Source organism: Lissotriton helveticus, chromosome 12, assembly GCF_964261635.1.
Source record: "Lissotriton helveticus chromosome 12, aLisHel1.1, whole genome shotgun sequence".
Lineage (NCBI taxonomy): Eukaryota > Metazoa > Chordata > Amphibia > Caudata > Salamandridae > Lissotriton > Lissotriton helveticus.
The window spans coordinates 197074265-197095637 of NC_136073.1; the positions used below are offsets into that span (position 1 = coordinate 197074265).

Consider the following 21373-nt stretch of genomic DNA (forward strand, 5'->3'; position numbering starts at 1 on the left):
ACCTCTAAACTCACACACCTGTCCATTCTCTGCCCCATACATGGAACTGGTTTGATTCTACCTCTCATGTCATCTCTCGCTTTCCTGGCAGTCATGAACAAGTTGCTTGTGTGATTTCATTGCCCACCGCTAGAAACAGTACTCTTTCACAAACATATCCTGAGGTGCACCCTAGTCCACTGGGTGCGAATGTCTTCTTCTCTATACACTTTGCAAAGCAATGCAGTCCAAGTTCTGACACTGGGCTGAACCCATATTTGTTTGCCCAAGGTCACAAAATATTTCTACAAAGTTTGAAGAGTGGATATTTCAAGAATTATGCTGAGGCAGTGCATGAGAACTCACCCACATGATGGTTTAAATGCCCTTAGCCATTTTTTCCCTGATTGTCACAATGGCACGGGTGCCCCTCCAAATCTATGCCCAAGCTGTTCTGTTCCACCAGGTATTATTTGAGGGTTTTTGTTCAGTTTATACTGGAAATCTAAATTCATATGAATACATTTTTTCCCTAGCTTTTCGAAATGTTATATTAATTTGTATTTTAATATTGGACGAAGACTAACATTAATATTTCCTTTCACTACAAATTGTAGGCTTTCTTTTTAGATCAGGTGGTATATTTTTTAACTTTAGTTTTGGCCTTCTTGTTAAAACAAAGTAGTCCATTTCTGTTCCCTTTGGCCTCACTAACTCGCCACTCTTTCTATGCCAGGTTACTACTATGACCTGGATGACTCTTATGATGAGAGTGATGAAGAGGAGGTCCGAGCTCATCTCCGACGAGTCTCTGAACAGCCGCCACTCAAGCTGGACACATCTTTGGAGGTACAATCCACTTATCTCACTTTACAATGCAATACCTTCAAGATATTCGTAACCCATTATGCTTGAGCTTTGTAAAAGAGGTAGTGTGTGTTAGACATTTATGCTGGCCACATTGCGGCGTGGGCTGGTAATCGGTGCTTTAACGTTTTTGTTGTCCATGACCAGTGCGAGAACCCCGGGTTTTCCCCCTCCCAGCCTTCGCTTCTGATGCTCTGGCACAAATATGGCAGCCACACTGGTGACACGTTGTGCAGTGCAGCTCTAGAGCACATAACTGTACTGCCAGGATTTGGTGTGTGGACATGTACTGCAGTTCGAGGCATGTGGGCTGCTAAATTCATATCTTAGCATTAGATCGCCGCCTAGTGTTGGGCTCGGATGATTGCACATTGTTGTCCTGGAAGAGTCTTCGAAGTATCCTGAGATAGGTGGCTCCTCCCCTGGACTACAGTGCGCATGGGCATCGGCTCCATCCCCAGATTGTTTTTTTCCGCCATTGGGTTCGGATGTGGTCTCGACGTCTTACTGTCGGAACCAAGTAAAACTAACTTTTAGCGGCCAAAAGGCCTCGATTTCATTGCGTCGGTATTGTCTGCGCACGGTCTCGAGTCTTCCGTCTCTTGGAGCCGGAATAAGCGGAGTTTTCTTCGCTCTCTGAACTTTGAGGCCTTCTCATCGCGACACGACTGCAAGCCTTTTCGGACATGGAGCGGAGCCCGTTTAAGTACTGCCCGCTCTGTGGGTCCAAGTACCCACACATCGATCTACACCCAGTCTGTAACAAGTGCCTTTCGCCTGACCACGACGACGGAAAGTGCAAATTGTGTGCGCAGTTCCGCTCCAAGAAAACTCTCAAGCTTCGGCGCGCGGTGCGCTTGGAAGCTAAGCAAGCGGCCCCGGATCCGGAGAACATCTTCGGCGACCAGGACGAAGAGGTCCAGGGTCACCTTCTACAAATCTCCCCACCAGAGACGGAGGTCGAGGCGGATCCGGGAGACGACGACGGAGTCGCGGGTCACGGCCTTGAATACGTCGAAGAGGTAGGAGACGACGATGAGATTTATGGGGCCGCGGCAGTACTCGGGGGACGAGCTCTGCCCCGAAGGTTACGAAGATACCGACCGGGACACGGGATCGCCTGTCGGCCTTACCCAAGACCCGTTGCCGCAAGCCACAGCCCCGCCTTCGGGCCCGGCTACGGACTCACTTGCTGAGCAGACTGTTTCGAAAACGAAACTGAAACCATCGGGGTCGACGACACCTAAAATGGCCGACCCGAAAACGAAACCGAAACTTAAGGACTCGAGTGTCCCTAAGATGGCTGCCGTGCCGGTGAAAAAGACGGTGCCCGCTACCCCATCGGCTCCGTCGACCTCCGGTCCGCAGAAGCCGAAGAAGTCCGTCGATTCCGATGCTGCGAAATCGAAACCGACGCCTGAGGAGGGGTCCTCCAAGAAAGATGGTCGGCACGGGTCAGCGGCTACGACGCCGTCCAAGCCCGCCAAAGTCGGCTCCAAGGAGGCTCCGCAGAAGAAGTCTGCGCCCCGGACTCAGGAATCGGAGGCGGTGAAGACGGGTTCCGCGCCCAAAGCGCACAAGGCCCACAAGGACGTCGGATCCGAGGGACCGATCAGACCATCCTCGTCAGCGACGAAACCCACTGTGAGTGAGACGTCCCTCATCGCAGACTCACTGCAAAGAATCAGGGAGAAAGCCTTTGCCCCGTCGGCTCCGATACCATCGCCGCAGCCGCAAACGGACACTCCAGCAAAGCCTTCTGGGAAACTTCTCTTTCTTTTGCCACCTAAGGAGGCGCCGAAAGCGTTTTCAACCAAACCGGCTCCGAAACAAGTTTCTTCGCCGGCTGGCCCGCTTCCACGTCGGGTACTCGAATCAGAAGACGATTCAGAGCATTTCATCGACGCTGACACAGGCAAGCTGACCCTCTATAAGAGGAAAATCACTTCGGAGCCAGTGGACTCCTATGTCATCCCACTGAAAAAGAAAAGGGTGCCCCTTGACGCCTCAGGCCTCACGGAGCCAATCCAGCCTCCTCCGAGACGGAGCCCTACTCCCTCCCCAGAACACTCTGCGGGTGAGGGGTGTGATGAGGACGAGCAGTACAATTTCCCTATCGATGAACCTGATGCACAACCGGATTCATACGATGACACTGGTGACCAAAACACCCAGGGTGTGGGGCAGGACCCGCAGCTCTTTAATGCACGTGCATCCCCGACTGAGGACTCAGCAGGCTTTCATGCACTACTTGAAAGGGCGGCAGCCAATCATGATGTGGACATGCATGCCGACCCGGTTGAGGAAGACTTCCTTTTCGACACCTTTTCAGTCTCTGAAAGGACAGTAAAGACACTTTTGCAGCGTGAATCTTTCTGGATTCACTATGCTGTGCATTATTCCGCGGTCTTGTGGTTGGGTCCGGATTCGTAGTCTTTTCTTTGTTTTTTTTTTTTTTTTTTCTCTTTGCCCAGGTGGGCGTCGGCGTCACACCCCCTTTTGGGTGTATTTCCGGTGACGTCGGCATGCTTCCTGCGGAAGCTCCCACTCTTGGGCGCCATCTTCAGATTCTTTTTTTCCGCGGTCGGGTCTGGATCGTTCCCGTTTGGGCTCCAGACATTTTTGGAGAAAGAAGAAAGAAAATACAGAAAAGACGAGGAGAAGTCATCTGAAGACTCCAGGGGACTTCACCAACGAAAGACAAGCAAAGATAAGGCGTTTTCCATCCAGATCTTCGACGACCGTCGACGAACACGCGACCAGAGAGCCCCTGGACGCTCGAGGATGGACAACACGCCGTTCAAGTTCTGCCGGAACTGCCACCACAAGTACGCGCAGAAGGACCAGCACCCGGTATGCAACCTTTGCCTACCGGTGGACCACGAAAGCGGAGACTGCAACGCCTGTTCCGCCTTCACCCCGAAGACCCTTCGTGTGAGAGAGAGGCAGAGGGTAGCACACGCCACCCTGCAGGGGAAGGCCCCGACCCCGTCGCTCTACGAGCTGGGGATGTCCTCCGAGGAAGAAGACAACGCTGCCGCCGAAGACGACTGCTACACGGTCGTAGAGACCGATTACACGAAGACTTCTGACAAGGTAGGAGACTCTTCGGCCCCCAAGAACCCGAGAGACTCTGAGTCTCGAAAAATCGAGGGCAAGACCCCGAAAGCGCCGACGCCAAAAAAGGCGGCGTCCGCGACTACTCCCAGGCCCAGCGGATCCTCAGAGAAGGAGTCCCCGGCGCCGAGAGCTGCTGATCAGCAGAAGACGTCGAAAATCGTCCCCGAAAAGGATCGATCGACGAGGGAGAAAGACCCGAAACTGTCGACGACGACCAGAGACCCGATATCCGGTTCGACGTCGAAAACTTCGACTCCGAGAGGCACGGCGACGAGCCATCCGTCGAAGAGACCGGCGGAACCATCCGACGCGGAACACGCGGCCGAGATGGAAAAGAAAAGAAGGCGCCTCGAGGCAGAGATGGAGAACTTCATGCAGCGGAAAAAAGATTTCGACGCAAGGATGAAGGCCTTCACGATCCCTCACAAGACCAAGCCACCAGTGCTGGAGGCGGTCGAGGAGGAAGAAGAGGAGGTCGCCGAAGTCACCGAGCAAGACCGGGACGTCGAGGTGTTCGACGACCAGGAGGAGTACGAGAATCCCCACGAGAGCTACGGCTATGGGGAGGAAGATGAGGGCAGGACAGACACAGAGTCGGCGCCCTATGACCTTCAGGATGTGGATTACATCGATGTCGAGACCGACAGCCCGGAGGAGGTGGTCGACACCTACCCCTCGAGGCCCTCGCCGCCGGACGACATCGGGGCCTACAACGCGGTGATACAATCTGCCGCAGCAGCTTTCAAGCTCAAGCTCGACGAAGAGAAGCAGAAAGCAGACTTTCTTCTGGAAACATTGCTCCCAACACAAACGAGGAGCCAGTTCCTCCCGATGCTCGAGAGCGTCTTGGCTCAGGGGAAGGAAGCTTTCAGGGAGCCCGCAACATGCAAGGCAGTGACTCCCAGAACTGAGAAGAAGTACAAGCATGCCGCGAAGGACCCGGCCTACATTCAGGGCACGGTCTCCGCAGACTCCATTATCACGGCCACAGCAAGGAGGAGGGCTAACGTACCCACTACCTCGGGCCCGCCACCGGATAAAGAGAGCAAAAGGATGGATCTGGTGGGCAGAAGGATCGAACGGAATGCCGCGACCCACTGGCGCATGGCTAATTCCAACGCCCTGGTGAACAGACACATGTACCAAATCATGGAGGGACTGGGACAGTTGGTGAAGGACTTGCCCCAGGATGCCAAGCAGGAAGCCGAAAAGCTAATTGAAGAGGGGAAGAATGCTGCAAATTCTTGCCTTAAGACGGCTCTGGATGGGGCAGACACGGCCAGCAGGCTCATGATGATGGGCGTCACGGAAAGGAGACACGCCTGGCTCAGGATATCCGGTTTCAAACCGGAGGTGCAACACAGCATCCTGAACACCCCGTTCAACGGCAGTACGCTTTTCGGACAAACAGTTGATGAGCAACTCAGCCAACTTAAGAAGGATAACGAAACAGCAAGGTCCATGGGAGCATTGCAGTTCAGAGGGAACAAGAGGGGCACCCCGTCACGGAGGCCCGGCGGAAGAGGCGGAAACCAGCCAGGTACTTCACACCAGGCTTTCCAGCAAACGCACCAGGCAGACTCGCAGGGTCAGCAGGGCCATCAGAAACAGCCCTGGCAGTACCAACAAAGAGGCCAGTCCTTTCGAGGGAGAAATGGACGAGGACAAAATAGAAGAGGGGGCCAGCAGCCCACCTCCAAGTGACTTCGAAAAAATCCGTGTGCCCACCCACAAAAAAGATCCCAGGGGGCAGCACGTACAGATGGGTCAAGACAAACTAGACACCCACGACCACAGGACACCAGTGGGAGGGAGATTAAGATTCCACCTCCAGGAGTGGAGAGGAATCACATCAGACAAATGGATCCTCAACATTATCCAGTTCGGATACTGCATAGAGTTGGAGGCGAGGCCAACAAGCAGAAAACCAAGAAGAAAGCCGCTAGCAAGCAAGCAGCTGCAGTGCCTTCAGGGAGAAGCAAAAGAACTCCTGCGGAAGCAGGCCATAGAAAGGGTACCATTCAAGGAAAGAAACACAGGAGTATACTCAACATACTTCCTGGTACCAAAAGTAGACGAGACAATGAGGCCCATTCTCGATTTACGGTTCGTGAACCGATTCATAAGAACGCAAAAATTCAAAATGACCTCCCTGCAAGAGGTGCTCCCACAGTTGCAGACCGGGGACTTCATGGTCACGATAGACCTCAAAGACGCATACCTGCACATCCCAATGAACAGGAAGCACAAGCACATGCTCAGGTTCACCGTGGGAGAAAGCCACTACCAGTTCACGACACTGGCCTTCGGTCTAAAATCGGCACCAAGTGTTTTCACAAAGTGCCTCGCAGCAGTCGCGGCGCACCTAAGAAGGCAGGGGATACATGTATACCCTTACCTGGACGACTGGCTGGTGAAAGCAAACTCATACCAGAAATGCAAGCTGCACGCACATACAGTGACCAGCACGCTCATAAACCTGGGGTTCTCCATCCATTGGAAGAAATCATCAATGGAGCCGGAACAAGTGAAGATCTTCCTGGGAGCACAGATCAACACCTTACAGGGCAAGGTGTTCCCCAGCGAGAAGAGGGCGAGGGCGCTGGTGAAGGAAACTCGCCTCTACCGGAAGGGACAAGCTCGGACAGTGAGGACGGCGAGCAAGATCATGGGGATGATGGCATCATGCATCCACCTGGTACCGAATGTACGACTCCACATGAGACCCATTCAAGAATGGCTACAGGAGCAATGGTCACAAGCTACAGGCAGTTGGGAGGATCTAGTGGTTGTAACGCACGCAGTGCAGAAGGAGATGACATGGTGGACCATGGAGAACATAGCAAGGGGAAAGCCTCTAACGCCCCCAACGCCAACAGTGACCATCACCACAGACGCATCCCTGAAGGGATGGGGCGCTCACATGGAGGAGCTCAAGGTGAGGGGACTGTGGACACCGACGGATGCCACAAAGCACATCAATTACTTAGAATTGAAGACAATTTTCCTTGCACTGAAGGCCTTTCAAACAAGACTGTACAAGCACAAGGTATTGATACAAACAGACAACACCACTGCGATGTTCTACATCAACAAGCAGGGGGGCACACAGTCCGCACCGCTTTCAACGCTGGCGCAGGAGATATGGAGATGGGCCATCCCTCTCAAGATAGACCTGCTAGCCATACACCTACCAGGGAAGGACAACATACAAGCCGATTGGCTCAGCAGGCAGACATCGGCATCCCACGAGTGGGAGCTCAATGCTCAGGAGACAAGATACCTGTTCGACAGGTGGGGGACACCATCGGTGGACCTGTTTGCCACACGCCAGAATGCAAAATGCCAAAACTTCGCATCCAGGCAGCCCGAGGAGGGGACACTGGGGAATGCCCTATGGATAGATTGGTCAAGGACATTTGCCTACGCCTTTCCCCCGATACCACTGATGCACAGAGTACTGAGCAAGTGCAGAGCGAGCAACATGACACTGATACTGGTCGCACCGCAGTGGGCGAGACAGACCTGGTACTCGCAGATCATGGAGATGACACAGTGTGCACCCCACAGATTCAGCAGGAGGAAAGATCTACTGTCCATGCAGAACGGAGAGGTACTGCATCCAGAGCCAGAGAGCATGAGCCTAGTAGCGTGGCTCCTGAGGACATAGAGTTCGCACATTTGAGACTACCAGAAAGCACCCTGAGGGTACTTCGGGAGGCACGAAGGCCCAGCACTCGAAAGTGCTACGTTGCGAAATGGAAAAGATTCACAATATGGTGCAGACAGGAAAGACTCCACAATAAGATGAAGAGGGACTCCACAGTGCTAAGGTACCTGACGCACTTACTGGAGAAGAACCTTAGCTCATCCTCGTTAAGAGTTCACTTGGCAGCGATAGTAGCCTACACAAGGGGAGAAACGTGCAGGAGCTTCTTCACATCACAGGTGGTGAAGAGATTCCTAGAAGGAGCGAAAAGGATCGCACCACCCAAGCGGGTGCCGCCACCTGCATGGAACTTGAACACAGTCCTAACGGAACTCATGAAAGAGCCCTTTGAACCACTTCACAAGGCCTCCCTAAAGATGCTAACTATGAAAACAGCCTTCCTGGTTGCGATAACGTCCTTACGCAGAGTAAGCGAGCTTCAAGCGCTGACGCTACAAGAACCATACATACAAATACACAACGATAGAGTTGTGATGAGGACTGACCCACACTTCATGCCGAAGGTAGTATCCAATTTTCACATGAACCAGTCGATACAGATACCGAGCTTTTTCCAAAAACCCACAACCAGCGCAGAGAGAGCTCTGCACACCCTGGACGCCAGAAGGGCAGTCATGCACTACATTGAAAGGACAAAGGGGCACAGGAAAACGAAACAGTTTTTTGTCTCCTTCGCAAACAGCTTCATGGGCAAAGCAGTAACCAAAAGGACCATTGCACGATGGATCGCACAAACAATCCAACTCTGCCACAAACGGGCAGGACAGGAACTGGCTGAGGGGACGCGTGCCCACTCCACCAGGAAGAAGGGCGCTACAATAGCCTTCCTGGCTAACACACCCATAGAGGACATATGCCTGGCGGCAACATGGGCTTCGGTGCACACGTTCACGAAGCACTACTGTGTGGACATACAAATGAACAAGGAAGCTCAAGTGGGACAGAAGGTGCTACAGCACATATTCAACACCCAACGCTCATCTTCCACCCAGCCGCCACAGAGATGAGAAACCGCTACAAAATCTATGCACAGCATAGTGAATCCAGAAAGATTCACGCTGCAAAACGAATAGTTTTCTTACCTGTCGGTGTAGTTTTGCAGCTTGAAGATCTTTCTGGATTCACTAGCGAACCCACCCACCTCCGCCAGAAAGATGAGGCTGGAGAGAGAAGAGGTGGTTAACTAAAGAATAGACTTGAAAGTACAAAGCGGTAAATACAAACTAAGATGAACATTGCCATTACTTCGGAAACGAAAGAAACACGGAAAAAAAGAACCCGAAGATGGCGCCCAAGAGTGGGAGCTTCCGCAGGAAGCATGCCGACGTCACCGGAAATACACCCAAAAGGGGGTGTGACGCCGACGCCCACCTGGGCAAAGAGAAAAAAAAAAAAACAAAACAAAGAAAAGACTACGAATCCGGACCCAACCACAAGACCGCGGAATAATGCACAGCATAGTGAATCCAGAAAGATCTTCAAGCTGCAAAACTACACCGACAGGTAAGAAAACTATTCGTTCCTATGCTAAAAGGAGTCCTCAAACATGCTGGGGACATTTTTAAGGAGCCTACAAGAGCGAGAGTGGTCAACCCTCGCATTGAAAAGAAGTACAGGCCTGCACCTGCGGACCCCGCCTACATCCGGGGACAATTGCCACTGGACTCTCTTGTGGTCGCCAATGCCAGGAAGCGTGCCAACTCCCAGACAACGGGTGAAGCTCCTCCCCCGGATAAGGAGTCCAAAGTGCTAGAGGCAGGGGGCAAAAGAGTAGCTGCACAGGCATCAAACTTTTGGCGCATCGCCAATACACAGGCGCTCTTGGCGCGTTACGATAGGGCACACTACGACACCCTAGAACAGGTTGTACAACACCTGCCTCCTCAGTTCCAAGAAGCTACACAACTGCTCATTAACGAAGGGAAGCTAATCTCAAACGCAGCCATCAAGTGTGCGCTTGACGCTGCAGATACAGCTGCTAGGGCTGTCAACACTAGCGTTATGCTGAGACGACAGGCGTGGCTACGCATCTCAGGCTTTAAACCGGATATTCAGACAACAATTCTTAATCAACCGGTCAATCCTGATAGTCTGTTTGGTCCGGATGTTGACACCACCCTAGAGAAAATAAAAAAGGACACGGAAACTGCTAAATCCATGGGTGCCCTGCAGTCTCAACAGTTTCGTGGCAGCAATTTTCGTCGCTCAGGTGCACGTGGGGTCACCAGAGGACAAATGGGTCAACAATCCCAGTTCTCAAAAGGTGGAGCACAATCCTCGTTCACGAAACAGAACAAGGGAGGTTACAGGAATAACAGCAACAGAGGTCGCGGCAGAGGAAACAACAACCCCCGCTCCTCTACTCCAAGCAAACAGTGACTCTCTGTCACTGCCCCCCGACCACCTAACACCTGTCGGGGGGAGACTGCAGCAGTTCCTGCCCGTCTGGAAAAACATCACCACAGACAGGTGGGTGCGACAACTAGTCCAGTATGGTTATTGCCTAGAATTGAAGTCCACTCCACCCAACATCCCGCCAAGGCAAAGGCCTATGTCCGCAGAGCACTTGCTCTTATTGCAGCAGGAGGTAGTGGTGATGCTGCAAAAGGGAGCAATCGAGCAAGTGCCGGTGGAAGAGGAAGGCACAGGGGTATATTCCCTGTACTTCCTTATTCCAAAGAAGGACGGATCTCTCAGACCCATTCTAGATCTACGCCCCCTCAACCTGTACATACTATCGGAACATTTCCACATGCTTACACTGCAACAGATTCTTCCCTTGCTAAACCAAGGAGACTTCTTAGCAACCTTAGATCTCAAGGATGCGTATTTCCACATTCCACTACACCCGTCACACAGGAAATACCTCAGGTTCACTATTCAAGGCAGGCACTACCAGTTCAAGGTCCTACCCTTCGGAGTCACAACAGCCCCGAGGGTGTTCACCAAGTGTCTGGCGACAGTAGCGGCGCACCTCAGGAGGCAGAACATCCATGTCTACCCCTACCTAGACGACTGGCTCGTACAAGCCAAGTCAGAGCAGCAGTGCGCCGCGGACATGTCAACTACAATTCACCTTCTTCACGATCTGGGTTTCTCCCTAAATTACCCAAAATCGCATCTTCAGCCGGCACATGTCCGGCAGTTCCTAGGTGCAACGATCAACACCCTGACGGCCATGGCTCAGCCAAACCAAGTCAGGATAGACAGCATGCAGGCCCTGATCCAAAGGTTCAGGCCACAACACTCGCTTCCAGCGAGAGTGTTCATGCAGTTGATAGGCATGATGGCCTCCTGCATCTTCATTGTCCCTCACGCACGGCTACACATGCGCCCGCTCCAGGAGTGCTTAGCGAATCAGTGGACACAGGCTCGTGGACAATTGACAGACCTAGTGTTGGTTACCAGTCGGGCATACGACTCTCTGCATTGGTGGACTCCACACAACCTTTGCAAGGGCCGACTGTTCCAAGAGCCTGTGCCGCAGATTGTCCTGACAACGGACGCATCTCTCCAGGGATGGGGAGCTCATGTGCTCACTTACACAGTGCAGGGACTATGGTCAACGCAGCAACAGAAGATGCACATCAACTATCTGGAACTGATGGCAATCTTCATGGCGCTCAAGTCCTTCATTGTACATCTGTGCAACAAGGTCGTGCTAGTCCGGACGGACAACATGACCGCGATGTACTACATTCAAAAGCAGGGAGGCACCCACTCGCCACAGCTGTCTCATCTGGCTCAGAGCATGTGGAAGTGGGCCATTCAGAGGAACATTTTCCTCATGGCAGAACACCTCCCAGGAAAGGACAATCAGATGGCGGATCTGCTCAGCAGGTACAGCCATCAAATGCACGAGTGGGAGTTACACCCATCTGTCCTCCACCCGTACTTCCAGCAGTGGGGTCATCCGGAGATAGACCTGTTTGCCACAAAAGAGAACGCAAAATGCCAACACTTTGCCGCCAGGTTCCCTCACCCACAGTCGCAGGGGAATGCGATATGGATGAACTGGTCAGGCAAATTTGCGTACGCTTTTCCGCCAGCCCCTCTAATACCGCTGGTCGCAAGAAAGCTAAGGCAGCACGAGATGACTCTCATCCTAGTTGCTCCAACGTGGGCGCGCCAAGCATGGTACACCACGTTCCTCGAACTCTCAGTGGTGCCGCATCAAAGACTGCGTCTCACGCCCAGTCTTTTGACGCAGAACCATGGAGAAATTCAGCATCCAGATCCGCAACAGCTCAACCTGGCGATCTGGCTCCTGAGGTCCTAGAGTTTGGGTACCTTAACCTGCCTCCAGAATGCATGAGCATCATCAAGGAGGCGAGGAAACCAACTACTAGAGCATGCTATGCTGCAAAGTGGAAGCGTTTTGTCATCTACTGTACAGCCAATGACATCAACCCGCTTGATGCATCTATCCCCAACATCATCTGCTATCTGTTGCATCTTTACAAGTGCAATTTGGCGTACACTTCCATTCGGATACATCTATCCGCCATAGCGGCTTATCTTCAGAACAGGCAGCACCTCTCTGTCTTCAGAGTGCCCGCCATTAAAGCCTTCCTTGAAGGTCTGAAAAGAGTCATTCCCCCAAGGACACCGCCAGCTCCAGTGTGGAACCTCAATGTCGTCCTCACCAGACTGATGGGACCACCATTTGAGCCACTGCACTCGTGTGAACTCCAGTTCCTTACGTGGAAAGTAGCTTTCCTTATAGCTATTACGTCTCTGAGGCGTGTCAGTGAGCTGCAGGCGCTCACAATCCAAGAGCCATTCATTCAAATTCATCCAAATAGGGTAGTGCTACGCACTAACCCCAAATTCCTTCCGAAGGTGGTGTCACAGTTTCATCTAAACCAAACTATTGACTTACCAGCATTCTTTCAAAACCCGCAAACGGTGGCGGAAAGAATGCTCCATACCTTAGATGTACGGAGGGCGTTAATGTACTACATAGACAGAACACAACCCTTTAGAAAGTCAAAACAACTCTTTGTTGCCTTCGCACCACAACACAAAGGCAACCCAATTTCCAAAGCAGGGATAGCCAGGTGGATTGTTAAGTGCATCCAGATATGTTATCAAAAAGCCAAGCGCACTTTAACAATACCCCCCAGAACGCACTCCACACGCAAACTGGGGGCATCCATGGCTTTCCTAGGGAACATTCCTTTAGAGGATATTTGCAGAGCAGCCACGTGGGTCACACCACATACCTTCACAAAACACTACTGTGTTGATGTGCATTCCAAGCAGCAAGCAGCTGTAGGACAGGCTGTTCTCAAGACACTTTTTCAGGTTTCTGCAGCTGGCACGGGCAACCGCCGCTGATGGAGGGACTGCTATGTATTCTATGCTAAGATATGAATTTAGCAGCCCACATGCCTCGAACTGAATATGCTACTTACCAGTATGCATCTGTTCTTGGCATGTAGGGCTGCTAACATTCATATCGCCCACCCTCCTCCCCGGTGCCTGTCGCAGCTGCAGATATACTATTGTATTTATTCATTAGCATGGACATCCTTTACACTTTTCACTCCATCTTCTGCCACAATGGCGAAAAACAATCTGGGGATGGAGCCGATGCCCATGCGCACTGTAGTCCAGGGGAGGAGCCACCTATCTCAGGATACTTCGAAGACTCTTCCAGGACAACAATGTGCAATCATCCGAGCCCAACACTAGGCGGCGATCTAATGCTAAGATATGAATGTTAGCAGCCCTACATGCCAAGAACAGATGCATACTGGTAAGTAGCATATTCAATATCATCCATCTGTCATAAGTTGTGGGAGAGTTCACAGTGAGAAACTTGTGCGGAATGCACACTGCCATGGACTTTGGGTGTCATCCAAAATGTGTAATGTGGGACTCTTGCTTGGCATTATTGAAAACCGCTCTTGTCAAGCACACGACACAGGTTTAATCTTGCATGTCGGTGAAAACAAGTACAAATTCCACAACTGTGGGTCACTCGTGACCACAAACAGATAAATGGTGCACACCAGGAGTATCCAAGTTTAGTTTTGTATTGCTTACATATTAACCACATGCGCGCTAGCGGGTTTTCCCGCTGTGCGCTGAAAATTAAAAAACCGCGCGTTACGTGACAAAGCCAGCTCGTCATGCGCGTAGCGCAGGTAACACCCATGACGAGCTGGCTTTGTCATCAGCACTGAAGGTGTTAAACACTGGAGCTTAACATGTTGGCATTTAAAAAAAATTAACTTGGATACTCCTGGTGTTAACCTTATCTGTTTGTGGTCAAGACAGAACCACAGTTGTGATATATATATATATATATATATATATATATATATATATATATATATTTTTTTTTTTTTTTTTCTCTCTCCCCCAGCTACGCGAATTTATTCGTGGGCTGGTGGGAGAAGCATGAGGCATGGAGGGACTCCAATCAGGAATGGACTGAAAATATCCTTATGTGGACCAGGTACATAGACGACCTGTTTATAATTTGGCATGGTGACCGTCAGTCAGCAGAAGAGTATATTTCAATCTTAAATACCAATACTCTCAATTTAAGATTTACAAGTACTATCAGTACCACCAGCATTAATTATCTGGACCTAGAAGTATTTGTACATAATAACATCTTGCAAACCCGCTTGTACAGAAAACCCACCGCGGGGAATGCAGTCTTACATGCCAGCTCATACCATCCTAAAAGTCTTGTAAAAAATGTACCTTACGGCGAGTTTCTACGCCTAAAGAGAAATTGCTCTTTACAACAGGACTACAGGCATGCGATAATTGATGCACAGGAAAGATTTGAGAGCAGGGGGTACAATAGTAACATTCTCAAACAAGCCAGGGTTAAAGCCTCTGGGGTTAATAGGAGGGATCTCCTTACTCCCAAATTGAAAATAGAGGCACCTGATGAGGTACGAATGATAACTGAATCAACACCAAATCAGGTGAAATAGTAAACATCTTCCAGAAACACTGGCACATACTCACTGCTGATAAAGTCCTTAAAAAGAATCTGCCAAAAAGACTGTTAATCACTCATAAAAGATGTCCATCTTTGGCAGACCACCTGGTCCATAGCCATTTTAAGACATCGGTCCAACCCATCAAAATATCAAATGCAGTTTTCTTTTTTCTTTGTCTTAAATGTAAGGCATGCAGATTTAGTGGCAAAATGTTGGAATACCCCAATCGCACAGGCGAAAAAAAAACCAATATAAAAATAAAACAGTTGCTCAACTGTAATTCGGAGTATACTGTGTACTGCCTCACCTGTCCTTGCAAGCTGCGATACATCGGCAGCACTATAAAACCAGCAAAACTAAGAATCCTCGAACATATGCGGGCGATTACAAATAAAGATAAATCCTATCCTGTCGCCCGCCACTTTGCCGAACACCATCAGAGCAAGTGGGAACAACTCAGTTTTTACTGCATTGATCAGGTACCCAAATTAGAACGGGGAGGTGACAGGGAGAAGTCCCTACGCGTCTTGGAGTCAAAGCACATCATCAGTTTAAAAACCATGACTCCGTGGGGGCTTAATAATAATGAGGAACTGTGGGTTCATCTGTAGGTCCTGCGCAATCACCAATAGGGGGTAACAATAGGATGAATATGTCTTACAACTGAAACAACATGCCCTAAATATTTTTTTCAATGATCTGCTAGTCCTTAACAGAATAATTTGCACTGTTTGCAAAATCGCCCATTCAGGGCTGAATAACTAACATCTTGCATATTGAGAAATAATTTTGTGTAAACAACCCAATGGCGGATGAAATAATTTTTGCTGTGTTTAACAAATATGTTTAATATATACATAAATAATAGTTACGTTATATGTTTTTAATGAGCACTATGCACTTTCACGTCAGTCGCCATTCTTTAGCCTGTGACTCTAATGTAATTTACACACTGCAAGATGGCCGCTGAATTTCTGTATAATAGATGTCCTTCTTTCATGTTGATGAAATGCATGACTGGCCAATGGCGACACTAACGTTACACTGACGAAGCCTGCTAAGGCGAAACGCGTCTGTAAAGGGTGAGGGGGGTTTGGTGTCAATAAATTTACAAACCGGATACCAGCGTGCCAGCCAATCTTTTTTCTGAAACCTATATTAGGACACAGAAACGTGCAACAATATATATATATATATATATATATATATATATATATATATATATATATATATATATATATATATATATATATATATATATATATATATATATATATATATATATATATATATATATATATATATATATATATATTCCACACATGTTTTTAGTTGATGAACTCTGTTGATGCTGAATGGAAATAACATTTTTCAGTTAAGACCACATATATCCTTTCATTGCTTAGCATTTGTATCAACACATCTTAAATTTGCCCAGAGAGATTCTTTCAATGGTTGCTTTGTAAACCTTGATTTCTTCTGTAGTGTTTGCAAGCATTTGATATTTCTATAGCAGAAACCTATCCAAAAGGTAGCAGAGCACTGTAGAGGTAACATTTGTCTGCTTAAAGCGTATGTGATCACCACCCTGTTTTTATTTTATAACCCCCAGAAAGTGGAGTTCCTACAGATGTTCGGTCTCACCACGCAGCAGCAGAAGGAGCAAATCCTTGTTCAGAAGCGGAGGAAGAGACGGCGGATGTTGCGGGAGAGGAGCCAGTCTCCTCCCACTGTCCAGAGCAAGCGGCAGACTCCCTCCCCTCGGCTGCTTCTCTCCACACGTTACAGCCCAGATGACATGAACAGCAGTCCAAACTTGGAGGAGAAGAAAAAATTCCTTACTATCTTTGACTTGTCTCATATCAGCACAGAGCGGCGGAAAGGTATACCACTCTGGGAACCTCCGGCTGTTATTATAGCAGTTAACTTGACCCTGCATTTTTCCCTATCTTTTTCAAATACAAATATTTTTATTTGGATTTTTGTATCGATAATGCGAAATAATGCATTGTAAAAATGACCGCGTACAGTACAACACAGTTCCAGCTACCTCAGCCAATAGTATTTGGCAGTATGAATCAATGTGGGCAGTATGGGCATGGCACGGGTCCTTCACGTACAATGCTGTAGAGACCAAAATGACGTAGGCCAGATGGACTTGAGGTTCTGTATCTGTGGAAAGGGTCATTGTGTAAATAGTGAATTGTGTTAATGTTGAATTCTGGGCTTTGACCTGCTCTTTGTGGGTATTGATTAAAGAACTGTGGTAGGGTCTAGGGTGTAACTTGTTTTTTTGCCCTCTGGTGGCTGTTTTCTGTCCTCCCTAAAGAAAGAAATTGTTGAGTGGCTTGGCTGTCTTCATCTGCAATCCAATTCTGTGTGTTGGATGGCTTTTGCTACGCTCGCCCACACTTTCACACGTTTGCAGACGTGCCGGCAAACATGCACTGATCTTGGCTTTTCTTCTGACAGATAAAGAAAAACTTGTTGAAATGCTTCATGCAATGAAACAAAAACAAGCAGCAGCAGAGCAGGAGAAAGACCCTCCACCAGTGCCATGCAAGAGTCCCACCGTCAACCCTGTCGGTAAGTGTCAAGAAGGGCATTCTTGGTGGGCTTGGAGTGTTGATTGAACGGCTGGGAAAGCTGGTCCCATGGCTTCACAAACTATAAAGGAGAAGTTGGATAAATTGTGGTTTTGTGGCTAACAGCTATCCGATGGGAGGAAGAGCAGGTCTTGCTACTTTCAGCTTAATGGACTCCAACGTCTTGACATTTACTGTTAGTGTGAACTGTCTAGACGGCTGTGAGAGGATGACAATCCGACGACCTCTAAATAATTTTTAAACAAAAACTACTTTTGTGAGCACCCATTATGTATAACTATGCCCCTGGCTTTCCCTGCACATCTGTTATGTGCCTTGTTCCATTTCTTTTTAAGAGCCATCAGGGAGAATGTCTGCCTGTATTAGTTTGGTTCTGAACTCATCAGGAACTTTGTTGTTTTGTCAGTACTGAATACATGAAAAGCCATAGTGCATAGCAAAGCCCCCACTGTTCAACACAACATTATCCATCAGTTCCTTTGTAATCAGCCAATCCTGACTGGATTACGTGCTATAGTTCCCTATCTTCCACCATAGTCCAAAGACTTGCTTTGCCTGTAATTTGTATTGGGCATTAGAATTGTTTTCACTTTAATAGGGCCTATGATGCTGGTCTTCACAGTGGCTCACTGACTTAGCGGTGGTTAGCAGTTGGTGGCAGACCTTTACCCTTCCTTTGTCTATTGCTTGTGGTATGGGCATGCAGTGAGTTTCCTTACAATTGACGGGTGAATGTATGTGAAATAGTCAAACCCTGTAATGACAAAGCATTGCTGATGAATGGTCCACTTTGGTAAGTTCTCTCACCAAATTGCTCCATTTTTTTCAGGCCACCTCTCCTCTGAACTGTCAGCTAGTGCTGCTGTGCTTCTAGTTTCTGGGGCCACAGCAGGGCTCTTAGTGTTTTGCTGGATCCTACAATCCCCATTTTTACTTCTGCTTCCTGAAATAAGAAGGTGAAGCCCACAGGCCTTGGTTTTCAGTCATGCCTCCTGGAATAGCAACACATTAGTCATGCAGGTTCTTTATGGTCCTGATTTAGAGTTTAGCGAACTCGTACTCCATCACAAAGGTGATGGATATCCCTTCCGCAGTATTGCAAGTGCCATGGTATATAATTTACTTGTAAGTTGGATAAAGAGTAAACTGTCCACCAGCTCTGTCAGGCCCTATGTGATAGGACATTTGCATAATTTTTCTCTGTGGTGTTTTTTTGTTCAGTCGACGTTAGTTATCAAAACAGTCTGGTCATTTTCAGCTAATGCCTTTTTAGTTTGATCCCCCTAAGAATTAGTGGATGGATTAGATCTATGGTTTTGATAACTCTTCTGCAAACATCAGAGATCTGCTTTAGTTAAAGACACAGGCGAGGTAGGTGATAACCGTGTCGAACAGGGCTTCCCAGACGCATCTTACGTCTCTGCTTTTGGTAGTGCATTAGGTATGTACTGGTGCTGCAGTTCAGAGGCCTATGAGACCTTGACAGAGATCTGATTGTAATTGAGAAGGTAGTAGGATAGACTGGGGTCTAAAATTACTCAAGTGTCCTAAGATAAGAAAGAAATTAGCTCTCAAATCCCTTCTGAAGTTTGTTATTCAGGCTTTCTTTCCGCAGTTAAAGCACACGAGTGACCAACTCTAGGAATAAAACAGCATATCAGAGCCATTTTAAGGGTATTGGATTCATATTATTTTAAATGTGTATATAGACTACAAAACTTGACAAAGCAATATCAGTGTATGTAGACTGTGGTTGCTTGTACGGCTCAGCCTAGTTACGCTTTTTTTCTTTCTTTTACAAGAAGACCAGCCAATGCCATCAGTCACCACAGAGCCTGAAAAACAACCCGACATCCCTTCACCTGCATCCACCAAACCAGAGGTACAGGAGAAACCAGAGCCTATCGTCCCTGAACTGCCCAAGCCTCCAGAACCTCAGAGACTCCATGAAATACCCACAACAGCTCCAGAAAAGGCCAAAACAAGTGATATGCCACCTGTCAAGAAAAGCCTCAGCATACTGAATTTCATGAAAAGCCCACCACCCAAGGAGAGCTCTGTGCCATTATCACACAGTCTGAACGGGAAGCATAAGACATGGGAGCCTTTCATTGCAGAAGAGTTTGCACATCAGTTCCACGAGTCCGTACTGCAGTCCACACAAAAAGCATTACAAAAGCATAAAGGTAAAGACAAGGGTGTGGATGGGAAGATTACAGGAGCTGGGTAGGAGAGCAGGGGACATTTGTAGGACCTAAGAACTAGCCGAGAACCGAGCATTGGAATTGGATGAGCAAGATGCTGTGGAGTGAATTGGTTGTTAGTTCAAGGTATCTTTGGTGGCGGAAAGGTGCGCAGAATTAGGCAGAAGTGTTTTTGCAGCATAAATCTTATTACAGAGTCATACTTTGTGCATAATCCCACCTTTTAATGATAGTGTCTTGGTTTCTCCCAAATTCAAAATTGTGGATATAAACCCTGGGATTATCTCTAATGACTGTTTGACATCAACAGAAAGCTGCAATACCTCACATATTATTAATGCAGTCTTGAAACCGCGTATACCAACCACTGGCTTCAGGAGCATCTTTAACATTGGGCGAAAGCACCACCGAACACCAAAAAAACCCAATTCAGCTGCTGAAGTAGCTGTTGAAATTTCAGTGGTCACCAATAAATAAGATATGGCCCAATATGTGGACAAATGTGAATACAGCTAGTAACCCAATAGATTTGGACTGTTCTTTTGGAAGGTAACTTATTTCCAAACTTATCAATTTTAATTCCTCAACCATCCTCCCCAACCCGGATTTATGTCACGTAACACAAAAATATATAATACTGGATCACTCAGTAAACACATGCCCCAATGGCGCCATCCTATAATGGGCTAATATTTAATTTTCTATAATATAATCTCTTACACATGAGGACATTTATATAAACAACATATGCCTGATGTTTTTTTAATGGAAAGTTTTCTGTTGGAGCAATCCGTCTTATTACTGTGTGTACACCAATGACACCCCAATAATTGGAACACAGTGTATGGGAATTATGGTTTGTCTGCAACTGTCCTGAAAACAAGTACATACAATGTAAACCATGCCACCCCAAGTTGTATGCATTTATCTGATAGAGGCTTCTAGTCGCAGATTCTTTACCTTCGAATTATACACCGGTGTCAGACTATCCGTAATTTGTACTGGAGCAGTACCCCTGCACGCTGGTAGGTGGCGTTGTTAGGCTCTGCGTGGCGTCGTCCATGTCAGAAGTGACGTGCGCGTTGCCTATTTAGGTGCCACCCCAGTGTGCTAACTTCAGTTTTGCAGCGTGAATCTTTCTGGATTCACTATGCTGTGCATTATTCCGCGGTCTTGTGGTTGGGTCCGGATTCGTAGTCTTTTCTTTGTTTTTTTTTTTTTTTTTCTTAGCCCAGGTGGGCGTCGGCGTCACACCCCCTTGGGTGTATTTCCGGTGACATCGGCATGCTTCCTGCGGAAGCTCCCACTCTTGGGCGCCATCTTCAGATTCTTTTTTTCCGCGGTCGGGTCTGGATCGTTCCCGTTTGGGCTCCAGACATTTTTGGAGAAAGAAGAAGGAAAATACAGAAAAGACGAGGAGAAGTCACCTGAAGACTCCAGGGGACTTCACCGACGAAAAACAAGCAAGGATAAGGCGTTTTCCATCGAGATCTTCGACGACCGTCGACGAACACGCGACCAGAGAGGCCCTGGACGCTAGAGGATGGACAACACGCCGTTCAAGTTCTGCCGTAACTGCCACCACAAGTACGCGCAGAAGGACCAGCACCCGGTATGCAACCTTTGCCTACCGGTGGACCACGAGAGCGGAGACTGCAACGCCTGTTCCGCCTTCACCCCGAAGACCCTTCGTGTGAGAGAGAGGCAGAGGGTAGCACACGCCGCCCTGCAGGGGAAGGCCCCGACTCCGTCACTCTACGAGCTGGGGATGTCCTCCGAGGAAGAAGACAACCCTGCCGCCGAAGACGACAGCTACACGGTCGTAGAGACCGATTACACGAAGACTTCTGACAAGGTAGGAGACTCTTCGGCCCCCAAGAACCCGAGAGACTCTGAGTC

At 48.6% G+C, this 21373-nt stretch overlaps 1 protein-coding gene across 7 annotated transcripts in view; it reads left to right on the forward strand.

The window, feature by feature from the left end:
- The window catches only part of GSE1 (Gse1 coiled-coil protein), a 1171749-nt gene that overhangs the window by 1130916 nt on the left and 19460 nt on the right, over positions 1-21373 (forward strand). For 6 of the 7 annotated variants that reach the window (XM_078669590.1, XM_078669591.1, XM_078669594.1 and 3 more), the window contains 4 exons: positions 716-828; positions 16277-16547; positions 17137-17250; positions 19073-19456. In XM_078669590.1, coding sequence (XP_078525716.1) covers positions 716-828; positions 16277-16547; positions 17137-17250; positions 19073-19456 — 882 coding nt within the window. The remainder of the gene's footprint in view (positions 1-715; positions 829-16276; positions 16548-17136; positions 17251-19072; positions 19457-21373) is intronic. The other variant, XM_078669592.1, reaches the window with a different exon arrangement.